Below are 23957 nucleotides of genomic sequence, written 5' to 3'. Positions count from 1 at the left end.
TCCTTATATATTCTTTCCCTGGCATAATACTACATGAAGCTATGCTACCGGAAGCGTGTAATGTTCCTTAACTAACGGCGATTTAAAAGTTATTTTGGAACTGGCATTATTGTTGTTATTCTTCCATTGTTGGTTGCATTTTTCCTTTTCAGATTTATTTTTTCTTTTTTCTTATTTTTGCCGCTTAACATACGGAGTCAAACTTGTCTTTTTTTTTTTCTTAGAGGGTTATTCTTAGTATAAGTCTTGGTAACCATGGTTTGTTTTCTTGTCTATTTGTCTAGACTTCCAATTACAATGGATGGCATCGAGTAGTGCCTCCGGTCAACATGAATCTATTATACAACCTACTTTTCATATGAAAGTACCTTGCTAGTAGCAAGGAATTAGAATGAACCCTCATGGGCACGGCAAAATTTTTCCAGATTTCGAAAGGCGCAAAAACTAAAAAAAAACCATAGAAAATACTGGAACAACTCACAAAACTACTACGGTTTGCTTTTATTTGCTCGTACCATGTGGTAACCATGCTTGTTTGATCATATTATAAGGCTCATGCATGTTGCAGACCCCTTTGGGATGTAATGGAATGCCTTTCGCAAGTGGAACGTTTTTATATGGCCCTTTCATGGTAAGGCAAGGTAAGGCAAACCCGGTAAGGTAAAGGATCATCATGTACCAGGCCACTAAATAGTTTATTTGGTAACCCTTTGAATGATTTAACAAATCGGGACTTAAATCCATTTTTAATTTTTATTACGGATAATTGCAACTACAGTGAATACAAAGGCCTTTGTAATTAAGACAATGCTCATCTATAACAATGTAGATCTGTTTCATGAGGCATTTGTGATTATATTTTGTTCAAAGCGATTGTTATGGCATATGTTGGTGCCTTATAGTCAAAGGTTGAATAACCATAGCAAAGTTGAACTCTGTATTCGTAAGGCACTTGTATGTACTGTATAAAGGAATGTAGCCAAGAATGGTTAGGTCATATCCGTATGGAAGAGAGGACTTCTGTTTATGGTAATGTAATTCAAGGCTATGCTATTGTCTGTTTAGTGTTCATATTGACTGTAACAGAACTTTATAGAATGTATAACCGTATTCGCCTGTACCGGCGGAATCAATGGAACGGGCCAGTATATTTACATAGAGATGAATTCCAGTATAAGCCACTTCACTCTTACAATAAATACGTAAATCGGCCCTACATATTACATCTGTAAATTTAAAGTCGGTGAGCCATTTGGTCGGAGGGAGTCTAAAAATCGAACTACTAAATATTACGTAGAAGTGCATAATTTAAGATTCCAACCATAATAGGAGATCAGTTTAGGGACAGATTCAGAATTAAAAGATGGCATTCTGACCATGGGATTGGCTCCGGTGCTTATGTAATTCTTGTCCTATAATGGTACGGCACTTGCCATAAAGAAGTAAAAGAAGTAACAGGCGACGATGCAATGTGTCAAATTTTTATTGAATGTTGCATTACCCTAATCGAGTATCTCGGCCGAGTCCTGCAATATTGCGCTACTTTAATTTCCTTATACTTTTGTTAGTGGATTTGATAAATGGATGACTGGGGATACATATTTGAATTACTTTATACAGTATCATCTCCGTAAGTTGTAGTACCGTTACAGGTGTTTTTTGTTAAGCGTAATTTGTTCAATAATTTGCTGCGAAATTAGAATTAATCTCAGAGAAATTATATTTATATACTGAGCATTTACTATATTGGCAACTGTAACCTCAATCCAAAAGCCCATATTTGTAGTAAACCAATACTGCAGTAAAGAATGCATGTCATATCCCACTGGTGTATGATAATATCATTCACATAGTAAACACCTGGTTTCTGTTGGTACTAAATTGCACTGCATCACTTTGCTATGATTTCGCTACAAACTACCATTAGCAATAACTAGTGACTGCCACTATAAACATCCTTATATACACTCGTGAACAAACTCCTATATAAACTCCTATATGTAAACCCCTATATAAACTCCTATATAAACTCCTATATAAATTCCTAGAGTTACTCCTAGAAATATGCCTAGAAAAGCTCATAGTCGTAAACCATTAGTACAATCACTACACGACATGATCTGTTTATATTTGTTCCAGAAGTGGTACGACTGCACACACGCCTTTTTTTTTCTCGATTACACGAAGGAAACTATTCACATTCTGTTCTGTTAATCAATATGATCCAACTGTAAAACCAGTTCATATATAAATTCTTTTACCAGTTGTATTGGGAATTTAAGTATTAAAGTCAGTACTTAAACAATACTCAATCCCATGTCCGACGAGAAGTATCAGTCGAATTATCCTAATTCGCATTATTTGGCGAATATCAACAATCCCAACCTGACGAATCAAAAGATCAACTTGAATAGACTCCCTACTCTAGGAGAAATACTAGCTAATAAAACTAAGAAACCAGTTGATTTATATACGTTCTATACGTTTATGCGAGATGTGGAGAACAAATCAGACTATTTGGACTTTTGGTTTGATTTAATAAATCATCTTAATTTATGTAAACATTATGTTCAAGGTTTAAGAGATTCCATTATCCGACAATCAACAGCTGCTGATACAACTACACCTACTCCTGGTGTCAATAGAACGACTAGTACGGCTCGTGACTCGATGCCTATACTGGAAAAGTCAAAGCATAGATCTTTAAGTTCATCTATATTATTGGATTTAATTGTTAGTGATAATATATTGGAAGATAATGATTCTAATAGATTATCACAATTCTTAAGAGGTGATATCAATTTGGATAATGTTGATCCCAAATTGAAAGATTTAATTCAACAATACGAACTGCAGTATCCTAGTCAACATCAACGTCATAGCTCAGGAGGAGATATTTCAGTATCCAAAAGATCAACAAGTCTCAGATATTCACCTAAATTACCATTTGCTCCTCCAATGTCTCCCAATACAGACAAAAGAATAAGTTCCCAATCGGGATTATTGCATGATGATGATAATGAAGGTAACGACACCACGGACTCCCTTGTAGACAACCAATTAGATATTGGAGAAGCAGATCGTGCCATGAGTCCTACCAAATATATTTCCTTACAAGCCAATCAAGCGTTTGGAATAGATGATAGCGATGATAATCGAAGATCAGTATTGAATCCTTCATTATTAGAAAGACTAATTAAAGAATCACCTGCATCAACTGCCAATAACTCATTTATCACTAGAGACAATTTAAGAGAATCAACTCATAATTTATTATTAAAATATTTCGTAGAAGATTCAGAAAAGAATTTGAATTTACCATATAATTTAAATAATCATATCATTAAATCTATCGAAGTAGATGGTAGAGATGATCCAGATATTTTCAATAATGTTAAGAACTTTGTTTTCAGTAAAATTGAAAATGAACATTTACCTAAATTCTTAAACTTTATGGCCATTAGAAATATCAACCATTCTAATTTCTTTCGTATATTTCTTGGATTTATTCTATTATTTGGAGCCTTTTGGATTAGTTATATCTTTGTATTCTTAGACTATAGGAAAACTTTAAGGCCAGTCATTATAGCTCCATATTTTATTGCATTTTATTGTTTAGTATCATCAATTTATTTAATAGATCCAATCTTAGTATGGTTAGGATTTAGTGAATCATTTTCGAATTCAAATAATCGATCATTAATTAAAATAGAAGATAAGTTCATATATAAATTATTGACTAAAAGAAGTTTATGGGTATTATTTTTAATATTATTATTTACGGCCATATGGACAATTGTATTTAGTTTAGTTCCCGGTCATAGACTTTAATTAATTCTAAAATTTTTTTAATACAAATGGATTATTGCTTTATAATTATAACCATATATAATATATAAACAAGAAAATGGAGTAGTTTGAACACATTATTAAATAAATAATAGGAACAAATCTAGTGGTGGGAGATAACTAATATGACAAAAGGAATTTATTATTAATTTATATGATATTATATATTCATAAGTCAACTAAAGAATTTAGTTTTCAGCAAATAAAGCATCTTTCTTTTCGGCAATTCTTTGTTGTCTTCTGGCACGAGCTTCTCTGTTTCTTAATCTTCTAGCTTCAGCTTCTTCCTTAAGAGCCTTTTCACGTAAAGCTTCAGCCTTAGCAGCAATGATGTGTTCGACTAAAGATCTCTTGTGTTTGAAGGTGTTACCCTTAGCGGACTTGTATAAGGAGTGGTATAAGTGCTTATCAATCTTACCAGCATCTCTGTATTTAGCTAATAATCTTCTTAAGACTCTTAATCTTCTCATCCATAAAACTTGAGATGGCATACGAGCATCCTTGGTACCCTTTCTCTTACCGTAACCCATGTGTCTACCAGCTCTCTTAGATTCTAATAAAGCTCTAGCTCTAGATCTAGAGTGGACAGTGTCTGGCTTCTTGACAATGGTACCATTGTTGTATAATTTTCTAATGGCAGCTCTGGAGTTGGCATTAGCAATTTCAGTGGTTTCATTAGGATCTAACCAGATCTTTCTCTTACCAACACCAACAACACTGGCAGCAAGTCTTTTTTGAGTTCTAAGATTAGCCCTATAAAATTAGTTAGTATAAAATTCTTACAATTTAGTGGTTTTATAATTATGATGGATAAAGATATTTCTATTCGATCTAGATTTTGGTTGATTCATTTGAAAATCAGTCTAATGATTAGTTTCATAGATATGTAGTTGAATATAATGGAATGGATTATTTCGAGTCATTAAAGCTCGGTAGTAGATTTGACATCTGATTGAATACTTAGTGAAAACTTTTGGACGAATAGTGAAATTTGACTTGTGATGAACGTATGATTACTACAATTTCCAAGTCTTTGAATTGACTACATCCACTACTTTCATCAATATTCACAGTCTATTAGTTATTTCCTGAACTTTTCTTAATGGTTGGTTTATGGGATCTGAGATGGACTGTTAATGAATAATACTTCTTGACAGACTTCCACACTATCTGTCAATTACTCAAACTTTCAACACTTCATTCCAAACTTCTAGACGAATTTATACACTTTCCAATCATCTTAACATAGTTATAACATACATTTTAACTTAATGTGTTCGATACTATCTGAAGAGAAAAGGTTCCAAATTGAAATTGTTTAAATTTTTTTTAACCAAAGAGAATTTTTTCCTCACTCTGACCGCACACTATTGTTAGTGGGTGAATTTTGGGTGCGGGAAGGATTTTTGTCAAAGTGCGTGGGACGTTAAGTATTGCGGTATAGGTTTGTTTCTCTAACGGACATGCATCATGTGACATAATGTTTATTTCAGGGTACAACCCTAATGAACGGCACGTGAGTCTCACTTTTACTTACAGACAACCGTTAACTATGGGGAGCCCGAGATGAGATATCAAGTGAAAAATTAACTGTCTACCTAATAAAGTAACTTATAGCGTTATCCATAGTACTACTATCGACATATATAATAAACAATGGCCAAATCATTGAGATCCAAGTCTAAGTTAAAGGCTAAGTCAGTCAAGCGTGGAGGTGTTTTTGCCAATTTTGTTGACAACAGAAATGAGAGATTAGCTAAGAAGATGAAGGAACATACTGCAAAGCAAGAAGAAGCTAAGAAGAGTACTGAACAAGAAGATGGTGATGCCATTATTACTACTACTAGTGAAGAATCAGACAAGAAAATTAGTACTTCTGGATGGAGAGATTCTAGAAAGCAAATCTATAAGAAGAAGCAAATCAAGAATAAGAAGAGTAAGACCATGAAGTTTTAGTCTGATCATAAAACTCTATTGCATGTTGCATCATATACATACATACATACTTTGTCACATTCATTCATTCATTGCATTCCTATTTCCAACTATTCCCATTGTATATTAGACTTTCCACATTTTGTTTTTAAAGGGTTCTATTATTATGTTTAGTTCAATTAACCAATTATTTACTAATTATTTACTAATTATTTATTTATCATTCTTTCAAATTGCATTCATTTTCTTAAAAGTACAAGTACTCATAAATACTTATGATTAAATACAAACAACATTATATATATCTATTTCTTTAACTTTGTACTCAAATACTCTTCGTATCCAATATCTTCTAATACTTCAGCTTTATCCAATACTTCATTTTCCATATTGATCATGTAATTTTGCATTTCTTGTAACCATTTAGCATCATAGGCTCCTAGTATTCTAATGGCTAATAATGCAGCATTAGTACTATTATTAATAGCAACAGTTGCTACTGGAATACCTCTAGGCATTTGAACAATAGAATGTAATGAATCAACTCCATCTAATGTTGAACCCTTTACAGGAACTCCAATAACTGGTAATGGAGTCATAGCAGCAACCATACCTGGTAAATGAGCTGCTCCACCTGCACCAGCAATTATAACTTTTAAACCTCTTTTTGCTGCCTCATTAGCATACTGAGACATTCTTTGTGGAGTTCTATGAGCACTAACAATAGTTAATTCAAATGGAACACCAAATTTCTTTAAAATATTAGCACCAACTGACATAACTGGTAAATCAGAATCAGATCCCATAATTATTCCTACTAATGGAGTTTCTACTGGTCTTACTAATTCAATTGGAGGTAATGATTGACCCTTTGATAAATATGATTCATCATTTAAGATATATGCTAATCTAGTTTGACAATCTTCAATGGATGAAGATACAATATTAATATGACCCATTTTTCTATCAGGTCTAGTAGTCTTACCATATAAATAAACTGTAGCATGAGGAGTTTCCAAAGCACGACGACAAATTTGTAATTCAGCATCAGGAACATTTCTATCACCCAAAATATTCAACATAATTGAATTAGTTGAAGTGGTTGAGAATTCCGTAAATCCCTTAGGCATTGGTAAACCAGCAACCGCTCTAACATGAGCTTCAAATTGAGAAGTAATACAAGCATCAATAGTATAATGACCAGAATTATGAGGTCTTGGAGCAATTTCATTAACTAACAATTCATTATTTGGTAATAAGAACATTTCAACCCCAAAGATTCCACAACCTGGGAAAGATTTAACGGCATTTTTAGCTAATAAAGATGCCTTTTCTGCAAGAGTAGGGATGACTCTAGCTGGAGCATATACAAGGTGACAAATATTATTTTGATGAATGGTTTCAACCGTTGGATAACTATAGACTTCACCATCTAAAGATCTAACCACCATTACAGCCAATTCTTTAGTGAATGGACACCATTTTTCTGCATATAAAGGTCGATCCTTTAAGAATTCAAGAGCTTCATCAACATAATCCTTAGTCTTAACCACAAAATTTCCTCTACCATCATAAGCAAGAGTTCTTGATTTTAACATATAAGGATAACCAAACTTTTCTCCAATACTAAGTAACTCATCCTTAGAATTATTGACTAAGGCAACAGACTCAGCCACAGCTATACCGTGTTGTATGAAATGTTCCTTTTGTAAATACTTATCCTGAATTAATTTAATAGTCTCCGGTAATGGATAAATCTCAATATGAGGAAACTTGGCCTTAACTTTCTTTAAAGCTTCTACATCCACATGTTCAATTTCTACGGTTAACACATCGGCCTTTTCTGCCAATTTCACTATGGATTCATACTCGGTGAATGATCCATCCACATGTTGTCCAATAGCATTAATTTGTTTAGCCGGTGAATTGGGCGCATCTAAGATAACCGTGTTAATATTTAATCGGTTGGCGGCTTCAACAACCATACGGCCTAATTGGCCTCCTCCTAAGATTCCAATGGTCTTGCTATCCATATTTGGCTATGTTTACGTGCACGTGTATGTGTATGTGTACCTGGTACTGGTTCTATAAGTACTGAACAACTACTTACTGGTGGATTAGACAGTAGTTAACAGTGATAAGATGAGCATCTCCAGAGTCATCAGATGCGGGTGGTCTAGTGAAAAATAATTATTTTTCAGATATTTTTGACTTCGGCAGTACATGCAGGTTCAACATATATCCATGTCGTATGTCGTATCTGGTATCTGGTATCTGGACGCGCTACCAAACACCAGGTCTACAGTATGATATTAAACAAACAAACAATTTATAAAATGAAACTATATACGAAGTGAATATTAACAAAGTCTATTGATTGCCAAAGTCATGCATATAACCGTCGTGTGCATATCCCGCAAGACTGTACTCCAGTTGGCCGACAGAAGGCGCAGACATCACACCTATGTCTAAATTAATGCTCAGGTTATTGATCATTCCTGGTTGATTTATGTGTTGTGGCTGTTGCTGGGAGCCATAATAAGGGCCTGGGTTCATCGGTCCTCGAGCTGATGTGTTGTTCTGGGGACTTACCACAGAAGTGGGTGTCTGGGAGGGATATTGTACAAAGTGTTGTTGAGGATGTGGGCCTTCAAAGCTGCTGCTAGTGGGATTGGGATTGGCACTGTTATTGGTATTAGTGTTGTTGGTATTGTTACTGTTATTGTTACTGTTGCTGTTGCCACTACCATGTTGCTGTTGTTGCTGCAACTGTTGGAACTTCCTTTGAACATTCATTTGACTCAAATCCACAAAGGAACCACTTGACTGTACACCAGCAGTAGTCGTTGTAGAAGGCGTGGGATACATGTGGGTTGCATTACTACTGTTGACATCAAAGTGGGGATGATCGAAGATCTGCGACGAAGGTTCAGAATACGAAGTTATCAAGGCTGTTGCAGGGCCCTGTTGAGACAAGAATGGTTGATGGGTTGACGACATTGGATAGCCTATGACTTGGCTTACAATGTTATCATTTGAACTTTCAATAGTTGGCAGAGTGGGCAAGATCAATTTGGTGGTAGTAGTTAAAGCTTCCTTAATATCAGTGACATGAGCAAATTCCCAAAGCATTATCAACTTTATTTTCAGTTTAGAGACTTTGTTATTTGTATCGGAACTAAGTTGATTGACTGAATCGTCCGATTCATAAATGATTTGCTTTATAGTCATGCCTTTAAATGCCATATTTATCTCATTCATATCTTTACTATTCAAGTTAGATAAGAAGAACTTCCAGAATTTAGTTAAGAAAGAGTGATCCTCATTGAATTTAAAGTCATCTTCATTGAAGGTTAACACTTGTTTGCCAAATGAATAAATGCTAGTATAAAGAGAATATGAATATGGTCTAACATTTGGAGAGTTAGTAATGTCATCACATTTCAAATTGAAGTTAGCTTTAAATCCCAAGTCATAATTATAATTCGATGATATATTATCGGGATAAACCAACTTGACCATATTGTGGAATATTGGGATATTGGTACAGTTTTGAAATTCCATTAATCCTGGAAATCTAACGGATATATTTGAATTCTGTTTGATCCGTTTAATTTGTTGAGGAATGGATGTACAAGAGGAGATTGGTGATGAAGAGTCTTGTAAAGTGAAGACAATGGGATTTGAATAGAAAGTATCATAGATAGACATGAAGAAGCTTTCAAATTTGATGTCTAATGGTGTTGACATTGACATGGGGAGTCTCTTTCTCTTAAACACTCTTCTACTGGAATCATCATAACTTCTTGATACTTTTTCTCCATTTATGATTACTGAACTATCAGAGACAACAGTGGCATTATCAGTATTATTGAAACCTAATGATTTACTTAAGTTAATGTTAGAAAAGATTTCTTCAAACTTTCTATTACATTCATCTTGTTCAGCAGCAGTTTCAAAGGTAGGACCCTTATTAATCAATTTGATAATATCCAATTTCTGTCCAAGATTCTTTATAACTTGAATATGGGAACTGACTTGTTTCCTTGATCTGAATTTTCCTGTTTTGGTATAAATATAATCACTTATTAATTCATTTCTACCACATGATCTTCCACTTATTTTAATTTTGTTTAGGCCATTCTTGGGGATTATTCGTAATACTTCTTCAAATGCTTGTTCTACATCATCCGACCAAATATCATTGTCCTGAGGGGCCTTTTGTGGGAAATTAGGAGAATTATTATTGTTCGTACTTGAATTACTGAAGCTGTTATTATTACTGTAAGATGCATCTTCAGACTTATAATTAGGATACATAGCTTCACCACCATTATTAAGTGAATTCCCACTAATCATATTATAGTTGGAGATGGCAGATGAGCTGGGAGATATTGTACCTAACGTTCTATGAGTTGGAGTTCGAAGTACATCATGATCGAGTGATGTATCTTCTTCTTTAATAATGAAATCATGATCGGTAGTGCCTGCATAGGATTGAGTTGATTTAGAGGAGGAAGCCGAGAATGTGGTTGACCTAGGCATTTCCTTTCTAACTAACTTGGAAGATTCATGAACTTGATATAATTGATTACCATTATCATCGATAGCAACATCCACTATTAAGGGAAGTTTTTTATTATTATTATTATTGTTATGATGATGATTAAGATTATGATTATGATTATGATGATGACTCATATTGTATATATTTCTTAACGGAGTACTTGCTGGAGTATGCTGTTGAGCCATCATATTTTTAAAAGATGTGAATGGGGTTGACGTCCTTTTTTTTTATTTTTTTATTATGGATCGTACTAATGACTTGGGAGGGTCAAATATGTTTGCAATGGATATAGCAAAGGAGTTGGGGAATTATAATGAGTGGATGGATTGAGTACCGTTAGTAAATCTTCGTCTGCTATACAAATCTATGATAGTAGAACAGTAGCAAGTAAAGGATTGAAGGGAGTATTAACGATTTGTATCAACAATGTTAAAAATTAAATGTAAATAATTTCCGTTTTTTGTCTGCAGGATTCAGGTACCAAAACAAAAAAATAAACAATCAAAAATATTATATATCACAAAATTAAAAGGGGTACTTTTTTTGATGTTTTGGGGATTTGGTTCGAATGGCTCGAATTTAAATGAGGAAGTCGTCGGTGTTATGAGAGACACTAGAACGATCAAGTTAGATTAGCGGGGAATTGACAGGATCGATTTGAATTAAACTGAAACAAATTTGATTGTTTAATGCAAGACTAGGCTGTGTAGTGAGATTAAATGTATTGTATTTTTTAAAGTTTGGTAGTTTGGTAGTATAAATATCACGATAATATTTACACCCTTATACTTTTTTTAATAGTTAGTGGGTTTAAACTACTTTCTTCGACTTGGTCTTTTCCTGTTACTAACTATGATGAGTAAGACTATTTTCTCTGAAGTCTGGACTCTTTCCCTTTATGGAAGTGGAATTCTTTCTCCGAGTTCAGCCGCCGGTGCCGCTTAAAGCAAAAAAATGTCTAGAATGCAGTCACGAGTTAAACGAGTGAAAAAAAGTTGCTTCTATTTGTATGGAGTGAGAATGTATCAGTGTTCTCGCTTCGGGAAGGTCTGTCCTGTACACAGTCTCACCGCAATTAGTTGCTTATTTTGAAAAATTAGTTAGTTAATTAGAATAATTATCAAAACTTCGTTTTCAATGCTTACCAGCGTTATATATATTTCTAACTTGAGTATGAGTGATGCAATTTTCGGCTTTGCTTGCTGGCAATTCTTCAACTATATATTTTCTTGATTTTAGTGTTTTTTTTCTTCTCTGAACTTTTGTATCTCAAACAGCTGCTAATGCAATGGAGTTCCGTTAGAAATGAAATATCGCCTATATGACTCAAAGATACTTCTAATACCCACGGCAGTTTGATTCAAATAACAATGCAATAAAACAGAACCACTTTAACCTTCTTTTACGAGTAATAAAACAGAACCACTTTAACCTTCTTTTGTATTCCTTCGGTTGCGTTATGAGATGTGGAGAAACGCAGATTGAATAAATGAACAAAGGAATAAATGAATAAATGAATAAATTGATTCAAGTCCGAGTAATATGCCGTATGAGGATCAACTTGAATTTGGTGGCTTTGTAGCAATTGAATATGAGTTAGTTTAGTTGAGTAATGCGAATGATACTAATACTAATAGATTACTAACAAGACTTTGTTTGTACTAGTGTCCTATTTATTTATTTGAAAAATGTTATAAAGCTTAACCTTATCTAAAAGGATACTACTTAAAGTTATTGCAAAGGTACGTAATTGAAAAAGAGGGGGATACCAATGCTTTTAAATAGTTTGTAATCAACAGATCTTCAAATGCTTAATTTCTTAAATTTGCTAGCATTTATGTACCTTTATTTATTATTTTCTATTAATGTTATTCTATTTATATTATTCATTTCTGTTCACGATACCGATTCTGATGCTGCAGCTGAAGTATTCTTTCCTGCTTATTCCTTCATGCATCAGACATTTTTCGTCTATTAAAGACGCTCCCTCATTTTCATACAATTATTTCATTTTGTTTGCATACATACGTAAATACCTACATGCATAATTAGTTTGAGATTCCTTGCATCTTTGTTCAATTCTGCCGTCTTTCTGTCTGCCTTATTTTTTTAAATTTTTTGTCTTTCTTAAAAGAGTACCTCAACCCTAGACTGTATGGAGATGCCCCAGAAAACTTATTGTTGCTTCACCTCACCTAAACTATACCAAACAACAATAAAAGTCTCTGCAGCAATTGTTTATTGATTTTCCGTCGAGAATCCGCAGTATGTTCTTAGTAAAACTGATTAATCAATTCGGCCCAAGCCAAATTAAGTAACATCTACGATCAAGAAAATAAACCTTAGAGGGAAGAGAATATTAAAGTGAAATCGGCTCAACTGGAGAATAGAAAGATGGTCTTTGTCAACTTGTTACTCAAAAATAACTCTATTTTCTCAAAAAAATAAATTTAGTATGCGAAATTCATCCATAAACTCTCTCATAGAACCTCCGTGGCGTATTATACCTTTTTTTGGAATATTTATGCTGAATAATGTACTGTCGATTAATTTTACTAAAGCCAAAATTACGTCCTACCTTTTTGCTTATTTGTGGTATGTTTTAAGAAAGGTAGGTGATATCTCGCAGAAGTACGTAACTTCGGATAGACAAGCATTTGAATTCCCCACTCTTTTATAAACTAAAACAAATAATAAAATTAATTGAAAATAACTGAATGGAACAGTTTACTGAAGAGTAATATTTTAACTATATGTTTCCATAAAGGCACTAAGCTCAAATTCTAGCGAGACAACGGTAAAAAATTATTTGAAAATAAAAACCAAGCAGCTAACCTGGAACATCTTTTTTCTTGTCTCAAAATAAGAGATTTTTGTCTGATTTACTCTTAGAAATGTTAAATATTCTAATTTGTCTTGTCCAGTTTTGGTCGTTTCCATACATGCCATTAGTTTCTAATACACGTCATGAAACAATTTACTTCAGTCACTTGACCAATGCAACCTTAGCGACTGCGTAAAAGGATCGACCGCGGAGTCCAGAACTACACTTAATGAGATAGGCCGACATTATTTGAAGCACCTATAACGCCCAACATGAGTCCTGTAACGGTATCTATGCATTATTTTTCTACTTTGTATCACAACAATGTACATATACTTAGCAGTAGACATTTCGAATCCACAGAATTTGATTCTATTGCATCACTTGTTTTCCGTAATTCTAAATGAAACTAAAACTTCTACAGCATCGTATTTATCTATCCTCTAGTCTCTATTTCATGCTTTAGAGATTTAATCTTCTTCAATAGCTATTAGAAAGCCATTGACATGAAAAATGCTTGGAAACCAAATTCTCATATCTCTCTCTTGGTAATTAGATCGTTTGAAAACAGTATTCAGATCAGTTACTCCAAAATCGAAACTACGTCTTCCATGTAACCTTTCTGTCATGGAATAAAACATACGTATTTCAGTAGGTGCATAACTGCATATTTGAACCCTTACGTGTGCTATGTTACCACACAGTTGTATTACGGCTTTTAGATAACTAATTATGAATCTATTTCCAGTTTTATATTTGAATGGACTTTAGACCCTTCTTTTTTTGAATTGTGAACATCATCTTAATACACTGAAGGAAGTATAGCAAAATTAGTAACGACCTCTTGCAACCGTTACGTAAATTTTTGAAAGATGAACTAGAGCAAGTTTTATCTCTTTCTAATACCAATAGTCTAATTATTCAGAATTACACGGCGGTTGCAATTTCAGTCAAACCACACGGCTTTTTAATATTATTTTCTAATGCTATGCGTTTTATTCATTGATCTATTGTTGAAATTGATGGAGTAGAAAATAATCCCAGAATTTCAGATTAATTCTAGATACCATCTCAAAAGTTTAGGTGCAAAACTTATTTTTTGTTTCTCGAGAAAAAAAGGGCTTCGTTACTAATTATTAAAATGATGACTATGAATTTCATAATAGAAGAAGTGAAAACAAAAAAATAAGAATTTTAGTGATATGTTTACATGAAAATAACATGTAGGAACAGTTACTGTTTAAGAACCATAGGAATATAACAGATGCGAGAAATATCAGACATAAGAGATATACATGAATCTAAGTATTTAAGCTTTTGAAGATTTATCTAGCAGCTTCAAACCTGTATACGATTTAACCAAAACATTATCTAATGATGCTTAGTGATATAAGTATGTCTGAGTTGAGACAAAGAGCTCACAGTCCAGTCCAAAATTGCGTCCGAAAATCTACTTATAAAAATAGCGCAGTACATAAAAATATTCGATCGACGTCCCCTTGTCCGTATCATACATAAAAGCGAGCATTACAAACAGACACTAAACTCCTTAAGCGTCATTTTCATAGTGATGCCTATTTCGTAGTGTTAATAGCAATTGTATGTAAATAATGAGTAACCAGTAAATAAATAGCGATCCTAGAGATTCAGAGCTTTTCCAATGATGCATCGAACTTTTTATTTTTCGCTAATTTCAAATTCGGTTATAACTGTGCACTTAATTGTACGAATGAACAACGTAGTATTAAGCATCTATCAATTATTGTTTACCAATTATGGTCATGTCACACTATGAATGTTTTGGGAAATTGTGAGATCATTGTTGTAAGACTCAGGAACAAGTACATTTAACTCCTTTACCTAAGATATGAAATCAAGAAAAGCTAATGCAGGACAATGTTCCCAATTAGAATATTCTAAGCGAAGCAAGGAGGAATATATATTACCCGGGATGCCAAGATGTTTAAAGAACAATGAATTGTTACCTTAAATATTCATTTGAAATTTTTCCATACGGAATAACAGGGTCTAATGTTTCAATATCAGAAGACAAGAGCAACCGAGTATGAAATGTAAACCAATCTAATCGTTATTGATCTTGTACTAGTTGTTTACTTGTTTGCTGTATTCCTTGTTTGTATCCCTGTTCCGTAAACTGAACTTCATGTGGATATATGCAATGCAGAGCCTCTAAAAGAAATTGGACTAAATGCCAAAAAGCTAAAATGCCAAAAAAAAATGCCAAAATATTAAAATCAGACATTTTGTCAGAGAATGCCAATTATGGTCGGTAAATTAAAATCAAATTCCTTACTTCATTTCTTTCTTTCATCGTTAGTCTTATCAAGAGACTTTATTTACCCCTTTTCACGGTATCTCTTAGCCCGACCTTTTTAAATTTACGATTCCTCTAAAGTTACTATAATACATATATTAAATATATAGATGAGTAAACGATCGTGGCTTCCCAATTGAGTCGAGTAAAACTAATGATCATTCAAGTTTACTTATTGTCCTAAAACACTTTTTGTGATGCATCCTATACGTGTTACTCGCCAATCGAATATTTCATCTAGAATATCTATGAATTGTTCCCGATTCTTGGTAATGTTTATTTTCTATATTTGAAACTACTTTAACCAGCAATTACAACGATTCATTTGAATTATTTCAGACAAAATTCTGGCTATTAAAAAAAATGGAAGAATACTGCCACTGCCACTAATTGTTATTATCAAAACTTCAAGAGGGGAGAGTTAAAATAATATCACCCCTCATAGAAACGTGCAATAACTGTCTTCTTCGTATGCAACAAACCGACCTCATCATCTCTATAAAACCTCTAAAAAGTGACTATTGCAGGAATCCAGAAAACATTCTTGCCGATTATACATGAGAAATATGCGCCATGCAACTCCAGTAAAAGTTTAAAATCAAATTAGACGTGCTTAAATTAATGAATTAGATAGTCAAATTAGACGGTTAACCTTTCAAAAATCTTTCAAAGATGAGTTGGTTTTCACTATGATTTGTTAATTCATCTTCAACATCAGTCAAATCTTCAATTTCAATATCTTCATCCTCAATAACAAGTGGTTCATTACCAACAATATTTAAATATTGAAGATTTCTATAATCAACAACTATGTTTTTATTTTGATTACGAGAATTTGATAAATTGCTTCTAGACAAAATTTTATTTTCACATTCAAATAAACTAGGCAAATCTCGGTGAAACTCCTTTATCCATTTTTTCATCACTTTAATAATGGTTGCACCCGGTCTATTATCTATTGTAATCAAATGATACAATTGCTCGATGTCTGCTTCAAATTGTTTTACTGAAGTATATTCGTAAGCGTATATTTTGTGCAAAATTTGACTCATTCCAAGTTTACCTGACATCGGCGAATAAGCACTTTCTTTCAAAATAATGTTTTGCTGGCTACCTACATTATACGCAAGTACGTCGTCTGATTCTTGCATATACTTAGAAAGCTTGTTTTGAACAATAATGCCATCAATATTTTCGTTGTTAGTCTGTCTATTCGTATTCCCCCCTTTGAATTTATAATTCTGAATAATTTTGTTATTATCGAACTTGTCATTGAGGGTAGTCAAGAAAGTTTCAATAATCTTTTTAATTGGGAAATATATAGAATCAATCATTTGAAAATCTACTTCATTAAGATTTTGTAGTAGTTGTTGTCTCTCCAAAGTGTAGTTACTTAAACCAATAATCTTTTGCAAATCTTTGACTAATACTTCGGCAAACGTAATTCTATCTTTTATTTCATTTAATTGTATACCATTGGCTAAATCATGATCAATATTCAGGAAAGAATTGCCATCCAATGTATTGTATAGAATTGAATTGGTTGACAATAAGTTATTATTCTTTCGAATTAATGGAGCTCCATTCTTTTGCTCTCTTTTTAAACACCAATAGCGACAAATTTCATTACAAATTTCTCTCATTTCCTCTCTTGTTTCTTGCTTGGATCTATTAGGTAATCTATTTAATCCCTTTACTTGATTATCATTTTGATCAGGTAAGAATACTTGATTCTCTACCTTTAAATCAATCAAAATATTCAATAGTATATCACTAAATAACTTGGGAGCTATAGGTGTGTTTGCTTCAGTTTTCCATTTGAACACATTCAATTTATTAGCATTCTTTTTATTAATACTGAGTTTATCATTTTCTTCATTAAGAATCTTGGTATCTCGATAAAACATTCTTGTCCTATGAATTCCAGTCAACATATCTGAAGAATCATAATCTGGAGGTCCATGTTTATCACAATAGGTCTTCAAAGTAGTCTTGTTGGCAAGTGCTCCTTGAATTCCTTGAGTCATTTCCATATAAAGTCCAGCTCTTCTAGCACAAGTAGCATGATAAGCTTGAAAACAATTTCTATTAATGCATTGAATACAAGCTCCTACTCGTTGTTTACAAATATAACATGACAATTTCCATCTACTCTTGGGGATTAAATCCATACCTTCAATTGGTTCCATATAGATGGGATTAGCAAAGTACAATTCATTAATCCAAAGACCACAGATAACATGACTCCAGAGACTGTTATCTAATTGTTTAAATGCTCCTGTTTTACTAGGACAGAATACACAATCAGTCTTTCTATTCTTATTTATCATACACTTACGACATAACCATTGACCTTCAGGAATAAAGGCAATCCCATAACATTCTTGATGAACGGCTATATCACATCCATCACAAAATACAATGGCATTTGAATTATCACAATCACTATCATTACATACCGCACATTTCTGATCATAAATAGATCCAGGAATTATCCCATCATCACTGCCATACTTTTCAATATTTCTTTCCAATGATAATAATTTATTAGGATCATCAGAATCCATATCTGCCATACTATTCATTATCGAATTCATTTTATGATCCAATTTATCCCATTCTATTTCCAAAGTTGTCATCATGATTTCAAATACTTCTGGATATATCTTTATGATATTCTTTGAACTTTCATTTCTTGCCTTTAAATAAACATAGTCCTGTTCATCCATATCGTATTCTACCAATCGTTGTTTCTTTTCAAGGAAATTCTCTATAGTTTCTGGCACTATATTCGAAGATACTTGAAAGGGTCGAAGATATGAATCAGTAGAAATAGTTGGTTTAGATTTACTTGGTACTTGATATCCATAATCAGTAATGGCTTTATTAAATTTGATATTAGCCGATGTTGTTGCTGGTAGTTCAAGTTTCTTGAACACGGGCTTTTTCAAATCAATATTGTAACTATAATTTGAGCCTGTATTGTTGATGAGATTGTCGGTATTATTATCCTCTTGATCTCGTAGTACGAATACATTCAATTGACTATGATCATCGAGATCGGGATATATCTCTTTGAAATCCCGCTCTTCTCTGGGCTTGGAATGATTATCAAACACCACTACTGGTGCATGTGCTTGCTTGGCGTCTACAATAGACTTGCTTGCCGTATATGCGTCACTTCCATTCATTAATCCTGAGATCATCTAGTAAGGGTAACCCCAATAAATGCAAATCAGTGCAGGGCACTATCGCGTCTTAATAATATAACTAACTATTCCGTGGAGTTGTTCACCACTTTTTTGTCGGTTACAGCTTTCACAATTCAATCTAGTATCCCGACAATTACTTCACAATAGTTAAGATATCTTTGTCCAGGTCTTATCTGTGTACTCCACCAATGCCTGTTTGCTGATTATTGACCGATTCCTTCGAATACTTTTTGTCTGTTATTTTTATTTTTATTTTTATTTTTATTTTTTTTCTTTTTCTTATCAAATTTTGTGTCATTAGCGTTCGGTGTCGGTGTCGGTGTCTGATCGTAATCCGCACCCTTTCAGTGTGGCATCAATCGCTAAAATATTTTAGAGTTTGCAGCAATCTACATTTTTACAGCAGTAAATCAATAACGTCTATAAATTATTTTATAAATAGAATGTCGGTGCATCGTCATGAGGTGCTATATTTTCAACATGTTCAAATTGGTTGTTTTCTGTTTGATTAAGAAACATCATAAAGTTTTCAACAGAACCGTTTCTAGATCCTGGTGCCGACAGTACTGGTGTACTGAATCGAGAAACTGAATCAGGAGAGAGACAGCGTGCACCTTCAAGTGCTGATTCTACCTCTGAAAAAGATAATGATACAATAGACGATATAGATTTAGACAGGGCACTAGTCATTGTCTTAGTATGTGATAATACAGATGATGAATGAGACAAGCTTCCCTTAGTACTGGTACTTACTCTCATCCCACTAGGATATCTACTGGGGATTTGTAGAAGTTGTGTTTGTGAGGTTGGTTGAGTTCCAATCCGCTGAATATGAGAGTTTAATTTCCTACTCACACCGTCTAATGTTGCACTGGTAGAAACCTTGCTACGAGGCATAGCTGACTTCAAGAATGGCGACTCCAATAATTGAGCTGCTGTTGGACGATTATCTGGATCGACCACGAAACAACTGTCTATAAAATCTTTAGTACTCTGAGATATATGACTCCAATAACTGGCAGGTTCATAACTATAATCACCTTTCTGTATAGCTTCCTTTGTTTCATCATCAGTCTCGCAGTCAAATGGCATATAACCGCAACACATAAAATATACTAGAACTCCAATAGCCCAAACATCAACTGGAAGGCTATGACCTTTATACTTATCAAAATATTCAGGAGCCATATAACTTAAAGTTCCTGCCAACTCATGGATCTTAGAAGTAGGAGGCTCTACTTTCCGAGCGAAACCGAAATCAACAAGCAATAATTTAGATGATATTGATAATGTGAGCTCACGGTTGGGTTGTATAAGGATATTTTCAGCCTTGATATCTCGATGAACAATATTCTTTGAATGTAAATATACGACGGCTGACACCAAAGTATAAGTTATTGCCTTAACTTCATCTTCTTCTAAATGTGATCTTTCGGCAATACGATCGAATAATTCGCCACCTCTGGCTAAATCTGTTATCAAGTACAAGCTTTCAGGAGTTTCAAAGTAATCAACCAAACTAAGGACATTAGGGTGTCCATGTGAAACCTTCTTTAAAGTATCGAACTCATTTTGTAGCATCGATTCATATCCCCATACTGTACGTTTGTTATATAATTTTGCCGCATAATGCTTACCAGTTACCGTACTCTTACATTCATGAACTGACGAAAAAGTTCCATCACCCAACTTACGATTGGAAATCACATACTTGCACGGTATATCGAAGATTTTATTAAAAGCATAAGCTGTAGTTACAGGAAGTGCAGGGGGAGGCCAAACTACTGGCAGTGGATCTGTCGTACGACTTTCACTATCACTAGGTAATAAGATAGAAGCAATCATAATTATATATTAGATTTAACACTTATCATATACTAAATTACTTGTAATCAATAAATTATTAAATATAACGAATACCACGAAAAGTTATGATTTTTAAACCCATTTTAAAACCTTTTACAACAATGAGAAATGTGGTGTGTTTGAAAATTAAGCTTATATCAGGAAAAACGCAATTATCTTCTCCTGCATCACCAGATCCGCAGCATTAGTGTTGGTTGCACAAATAATTTTTCCGAATCTGGTGCTTTTTTTATATTGTGCAGACTACATCTACATATACAGTTTGCGGATAATTTTTAATATAATACGATACGGAATTATAATTATAGCGACATAATAAATATAGAATAAAAAGGGGATATAAGCATTCATTCATGGAGGTTAACAAAGGATGCCGAAACAGTTAACGTCAAATAAAAATAAAAATAAGTACAAGAAAAAGTATATATACATATGCATTTTTTTCAGCATATTTTGAATGTTGAAAATCATAACAACATAATAATTATAATAATAAGAATAAGAATAAGAATAAGAATAATAATAAGAATAATAATAATATCACGGTTTTACTTTTGAGGTGTCTTTTTGACATGATTTTCGTTATCTTTTTAAAACTTAATAAGTTAATTTTAATCTAAACCTAGTCGTCGTCATGATATGAACAGAAAATGAATTGAAAACGAAATAACAAAACGGGAAACAAAATTGAACAGGAGGCATAATACAAATCAAAAAGGCAATATAAAGAATAATTAATAATCAATAATTAATAATTAGTAATTATTTAATTATTTAATTCATTTCAAAAGATCACTAATATTGTTCAAAACTTTCAAAGCTTCTTGAGCATCCTTACCATTGTCCGTAGTTGATACATAATCAACTATAGTTTGTGTGAATTGTTTGATTGAGTCTAACTTTTCTTGTTGAAGTTGTGATTGAGCGAGTGCAACCTTTTTACGATGCCTCTTTATAGAATTTGAAAGATCTACTAAAAGAAGATCATTCAAAGACAGTATTTGATTTTCATAATTTCGTATTGATGTGGAAGCAAGATTAACTAATACTTGCAAAGATTTAGAATAAATACTTAATGGTGACGTAGAATTCAATGATGTTTTTGATGAATCAACTACTGAAGATAATTCAAACATTAATGAATCCAATTTGGAATATACTTCATTTTGATGAGCAGTAACTGAGCTTTGAAATGACAGTTGCAGTTGAAATATGTCTTCAAAGTTAGTGGCTTCAGCTATTTCACGTAAGTTAGAATAGGACAGCTTACGTTCATCCTTAGGAGGAAGATTAACTGGTGTAGGATCTACACTAGTTACAGGACTAGATGATGATGATGGATCTACTGTAACTTGGTCTATTACATTTCTTGATTGATGATCGGAAACGTGTCCCTCATCAACCATATCAGATAAAGATGAAACTCCAATATGTATAGGAGCTGTAGAAGAATGTAATTCCAATCTTCCAGCTTTAAAATTTTCACTCATTTCATGAAGTTCCAATACATATCTTTCTAAATCTGCAAGTGGATGATCAATAGTAACGAAATTAAAACTATAATATTCAGCTGATTTATCAATTGGAGGAGAAATTGTAGAAGATTTAGAATCTCCACGCTTCCCCTGAGCTTTTCGAATGGCAGTTGCCAATTGTCTCTGTAATGTTCTTACTGTAGGAACAGAAATAGGTAAAGGTTGAATTCCAGAAATACTTTTCAATTGACTTTTCATTTCTGAATATTTAGCTTGAACAGCCTCCCATTTTCTCATTTGACTTAATGAACGATCCCCTATATATTTGAAAGGTTTTATTTTAATAATTAGATATAAGACTATCTTAATATCTTCTGCTGATAATTTTGATCTTGTTGGACCATTTGTCATTGTATTGGATCCTCGTGAATTATTATAGTCACGTTTGAGATTATCAGCTGAATGACTTCCAACTTGTTCATCAAGTATATTGGATCCGGGTTGACGTTGGAATCTATCAATTTGTGGGTCAACCAATTCATCACTATCATCATCTTCATCTTCAATATCTTCATCTTCATCTTCGTCTTCATCATGGTCATCTTCAAGTTTTCTTACACCAATATTATTGGCATGAACATTATTATTATTACCACCACTTAAAGCCGAATGGGGTCTTTTCCGAGAAGAAACAGACATGACATGATTATTCAGTATTACTGATGAATTATTAGAAAACGCGCTGAATGATGAATTAGTAGTAGTATTTGTGGTAGGTAATTTGGAATTGGTCAGTGACTCTGAAGCCCATGAAATCAGCTGGGCCAGGACACGTGAAGCTGATGATTGACGAGTAGAATCAGTTGATGTATGAACTGAAGGATTTGAATTTGAATTAGGTTTTGGTTTTGCGACTGAAGTTGAAGTTGCAGTTGCAGGTGACCTTGACACGGAATTGTTTTCTGGTCCGGCAGACGATTTATCAATTGAATGAACCGTCAGCTGTTGGGTCAGATTCGTAGAACTCTCGGCATCTAGCGACATAATTAATCCGACAATGTCTGATGGGAATTAACTGGAAGAATAGTTGTTAGTAACCTGTAAAATTTATTCCTATTTATTGGACTTTATTTTTCGGTCCTTTTTTTTTTGGTGTATTTTTGTTTTGTATGTAAATGGTTTTTGCTTAAGATTATGTAATAGACCTCAAATATCTATAGCAATGAATATATATAAATAAATAAGGGAATTGAAAGCGGGAACAAAATAATGTAAAATAATATAAGCAAACTAAGATGAGTCAATCAGTCCGAAAACACACACTGGGAGATTGATGGTTTGTTTACGTAGTATCGTTTATATGCAATGCCTGTTACAAAAATAGAAGATGAGAGTGAACACAAACCGACAGGTAATTCTTACTTTTGTACTTTGCTAGTGTCTATAACTATTTGCAGGTCTAAACCGAAAATACTTAATGGCTAGATCAAGTTTTAAGCCTAATTACAATTCGACAAAATTAAAATTTAATGGGATTGCAATCTATATAAATAAACATTGAACAAATGACCCATATCAAACTTTAGTACCATTTATAGCAGCCTCTTGACAATGATAGTCTGACCGTTTTGTATTTTTTTGGATGTGATTCAGAATATGTATGTATGTATGTATGTATGTATGCATTTTTCACTAGTCTCAATTGGGAAACGGAGATATCGTAGTTTGTATGCACGGCATGGTATGTCCTTCATTCCCAATTGTGTCTCATCTTCCAGTTTAAAGCTACATGTAGTACTCTCATTGTTTAATCATTTCAGCTTAATTAATAATTCGAATACATATTGCAACACAATAAAGAAATAACGGTTTTTTAGATGTTTTAGGTAATAGT

General features: G+C 33.3%; 8 protein-coding genes across 8 annotated transcripts; 2 read left to right on the top strand and 6 right to left on the bottom strand. All coding sequences in view use genetic code 12, as the record gives it.

Moving 5' to 3' along the window:
• The first annotated feature begins 1926 nt into the window (after positions 1-1926).
• RAX1 (Rax1p) lies at positions 1927-4010 on the top strand. The gene has a single exon (XM_064883634.1). The coding sequence runs from the start codon at positions 2317-2319 to the stop codon at positions 3829-3831; it is 1515 nt and encodes a 504-aa protein (XP_064739056.1). The 5' UTR covers positions 1927-2316; the 3' UTR covers positions 3832-4010.
• On the bottom strand, positions 3935-5443 carry RPL19A (60S ribosomal protein eL19). Its single transcript, XM_064883633.1, has 2 exons — positions 5110-5443; positions 3935-4602 (listed from the first exon to the last, which is right to left on the bottom strand). Coding segments are annotated over exons 1-2 (567 nt in total). The 5' UTR covers positions 5112-5443; the 3' UTR covers positions 3935-4037.
• An 11-nt stretch (positions 5444-5454) lies between these two features.
• RJT21DRAFT_118314 (uncharacterized protein) lies at positions 5455-6089 on the top strand. Its single transcript, XM_064880994.1, has one exon. It carries the CDS (start codon positions 5506-5508, stop codon positions 5803-5805), a length of 300 nt encoding a protein of 99 aa, XP_064739054.1. The 5' UTR covers positions 5455-5505; the 3' UTR covers positions 5806-6089.
• On the bottom strand, positions 6090-7931 carry ADE2 (phosphoribosylaminoimidazole carboxylase; the record flags this gene model as incomplete). The annotated part of the gene is made up of 1 exon (XM_064885668.1): positions 6090-7931. Exon 1 carries the CDS (start codon positions 7815-7817, stop codon positions 6090-6092), a length of 1728 nt encoding a protein of 575 aa, XP_064739053.1. The 5' UTR covers positions 7818-7931.
• Positions 7932-8154: 223 nt separating this feature from the next.
• TEC1 (transcription factor TEC1) lies at positions 8155-10539 on the bottom strand (the record flags this gene model as incomplete). Its single annotated transcript, XM_064880067.1, has 1 exon — positions 8155-10539. One exon carries the CDS (start codon positions 10537-10539, stop codon positions 8155-8157), a length of 2385 nt encoding a protein of 794 aa, XP_064739052.1.
• Positions 10540-16157: 5618 nt separating this feature from the next.
• On the bottom strand, positions 16158-18701 carry RJT21DRAFT_82232 (uncharacterized protein; the record flags this gene model as incomplete). The annotated part of the gene is made up of 1 exon (XM_064885319.1): positions 16158-18701. One exon carries the CDS (start codon positions 18699-18701, stop codon positions 16158-16160), a length of 2544 nt encoding a protein of 847 aa, XP_064739051.1.
• A 234-nt stretch (positions 18702-18935) lies between these two features.
• CMK1 (protein kinase) lies at positions 18936-20967 on the bottom strand. The gene has a single exon (XM_064883630.1). It carries the CDS (start codon positions 20565-20567, stop codon positions 19155-19157), a length of 1413 nt encoding a protein of 470 aa, XP_064739050.1. The 5' UTR covers positions 20568-20967; the 3' UTR covers positions 18936-19154.
• Positions 20968-23413, bottom strand: RJT21DRAFT_18758 (uncharacterized protein). Its single transcript, XM_064883629.1, has one exon. The coding sequence runs from the start codon at positions 23105-23107 to the stop codon at positions 21368-21370; it is 1740 nt and encodes a 579-aa protein (XP_064739049.1). The 5' UTR covers positions 23108-23413; the 3' UTR covers positions 20968-21367.
• Positions 23414-23957: the final 544 nt, after the last annotated feature.

This window comes from Scheffersomyces amazonensis, assembly GCF_036850825.1.
Source record: "Scheffersomyces amazonensis strain UFMG-HMD-26.3 chromosome Unknown RJT21scaffold_2, whole genome shotgun sequence".
Classification (NCBI taxonomy): Eukaryota; Fungi; Ascomycota; class Pichiomycetes; order Serinales; family Debaryomycetaceae; genus Scheffersomyces; species Scheffersomyces amazonensis.
The sequence above is the reverse complement of the archived record's forward strand: the minus strand, read 5'-3'. Positions and strand labels throughout refer to the sequence as shown.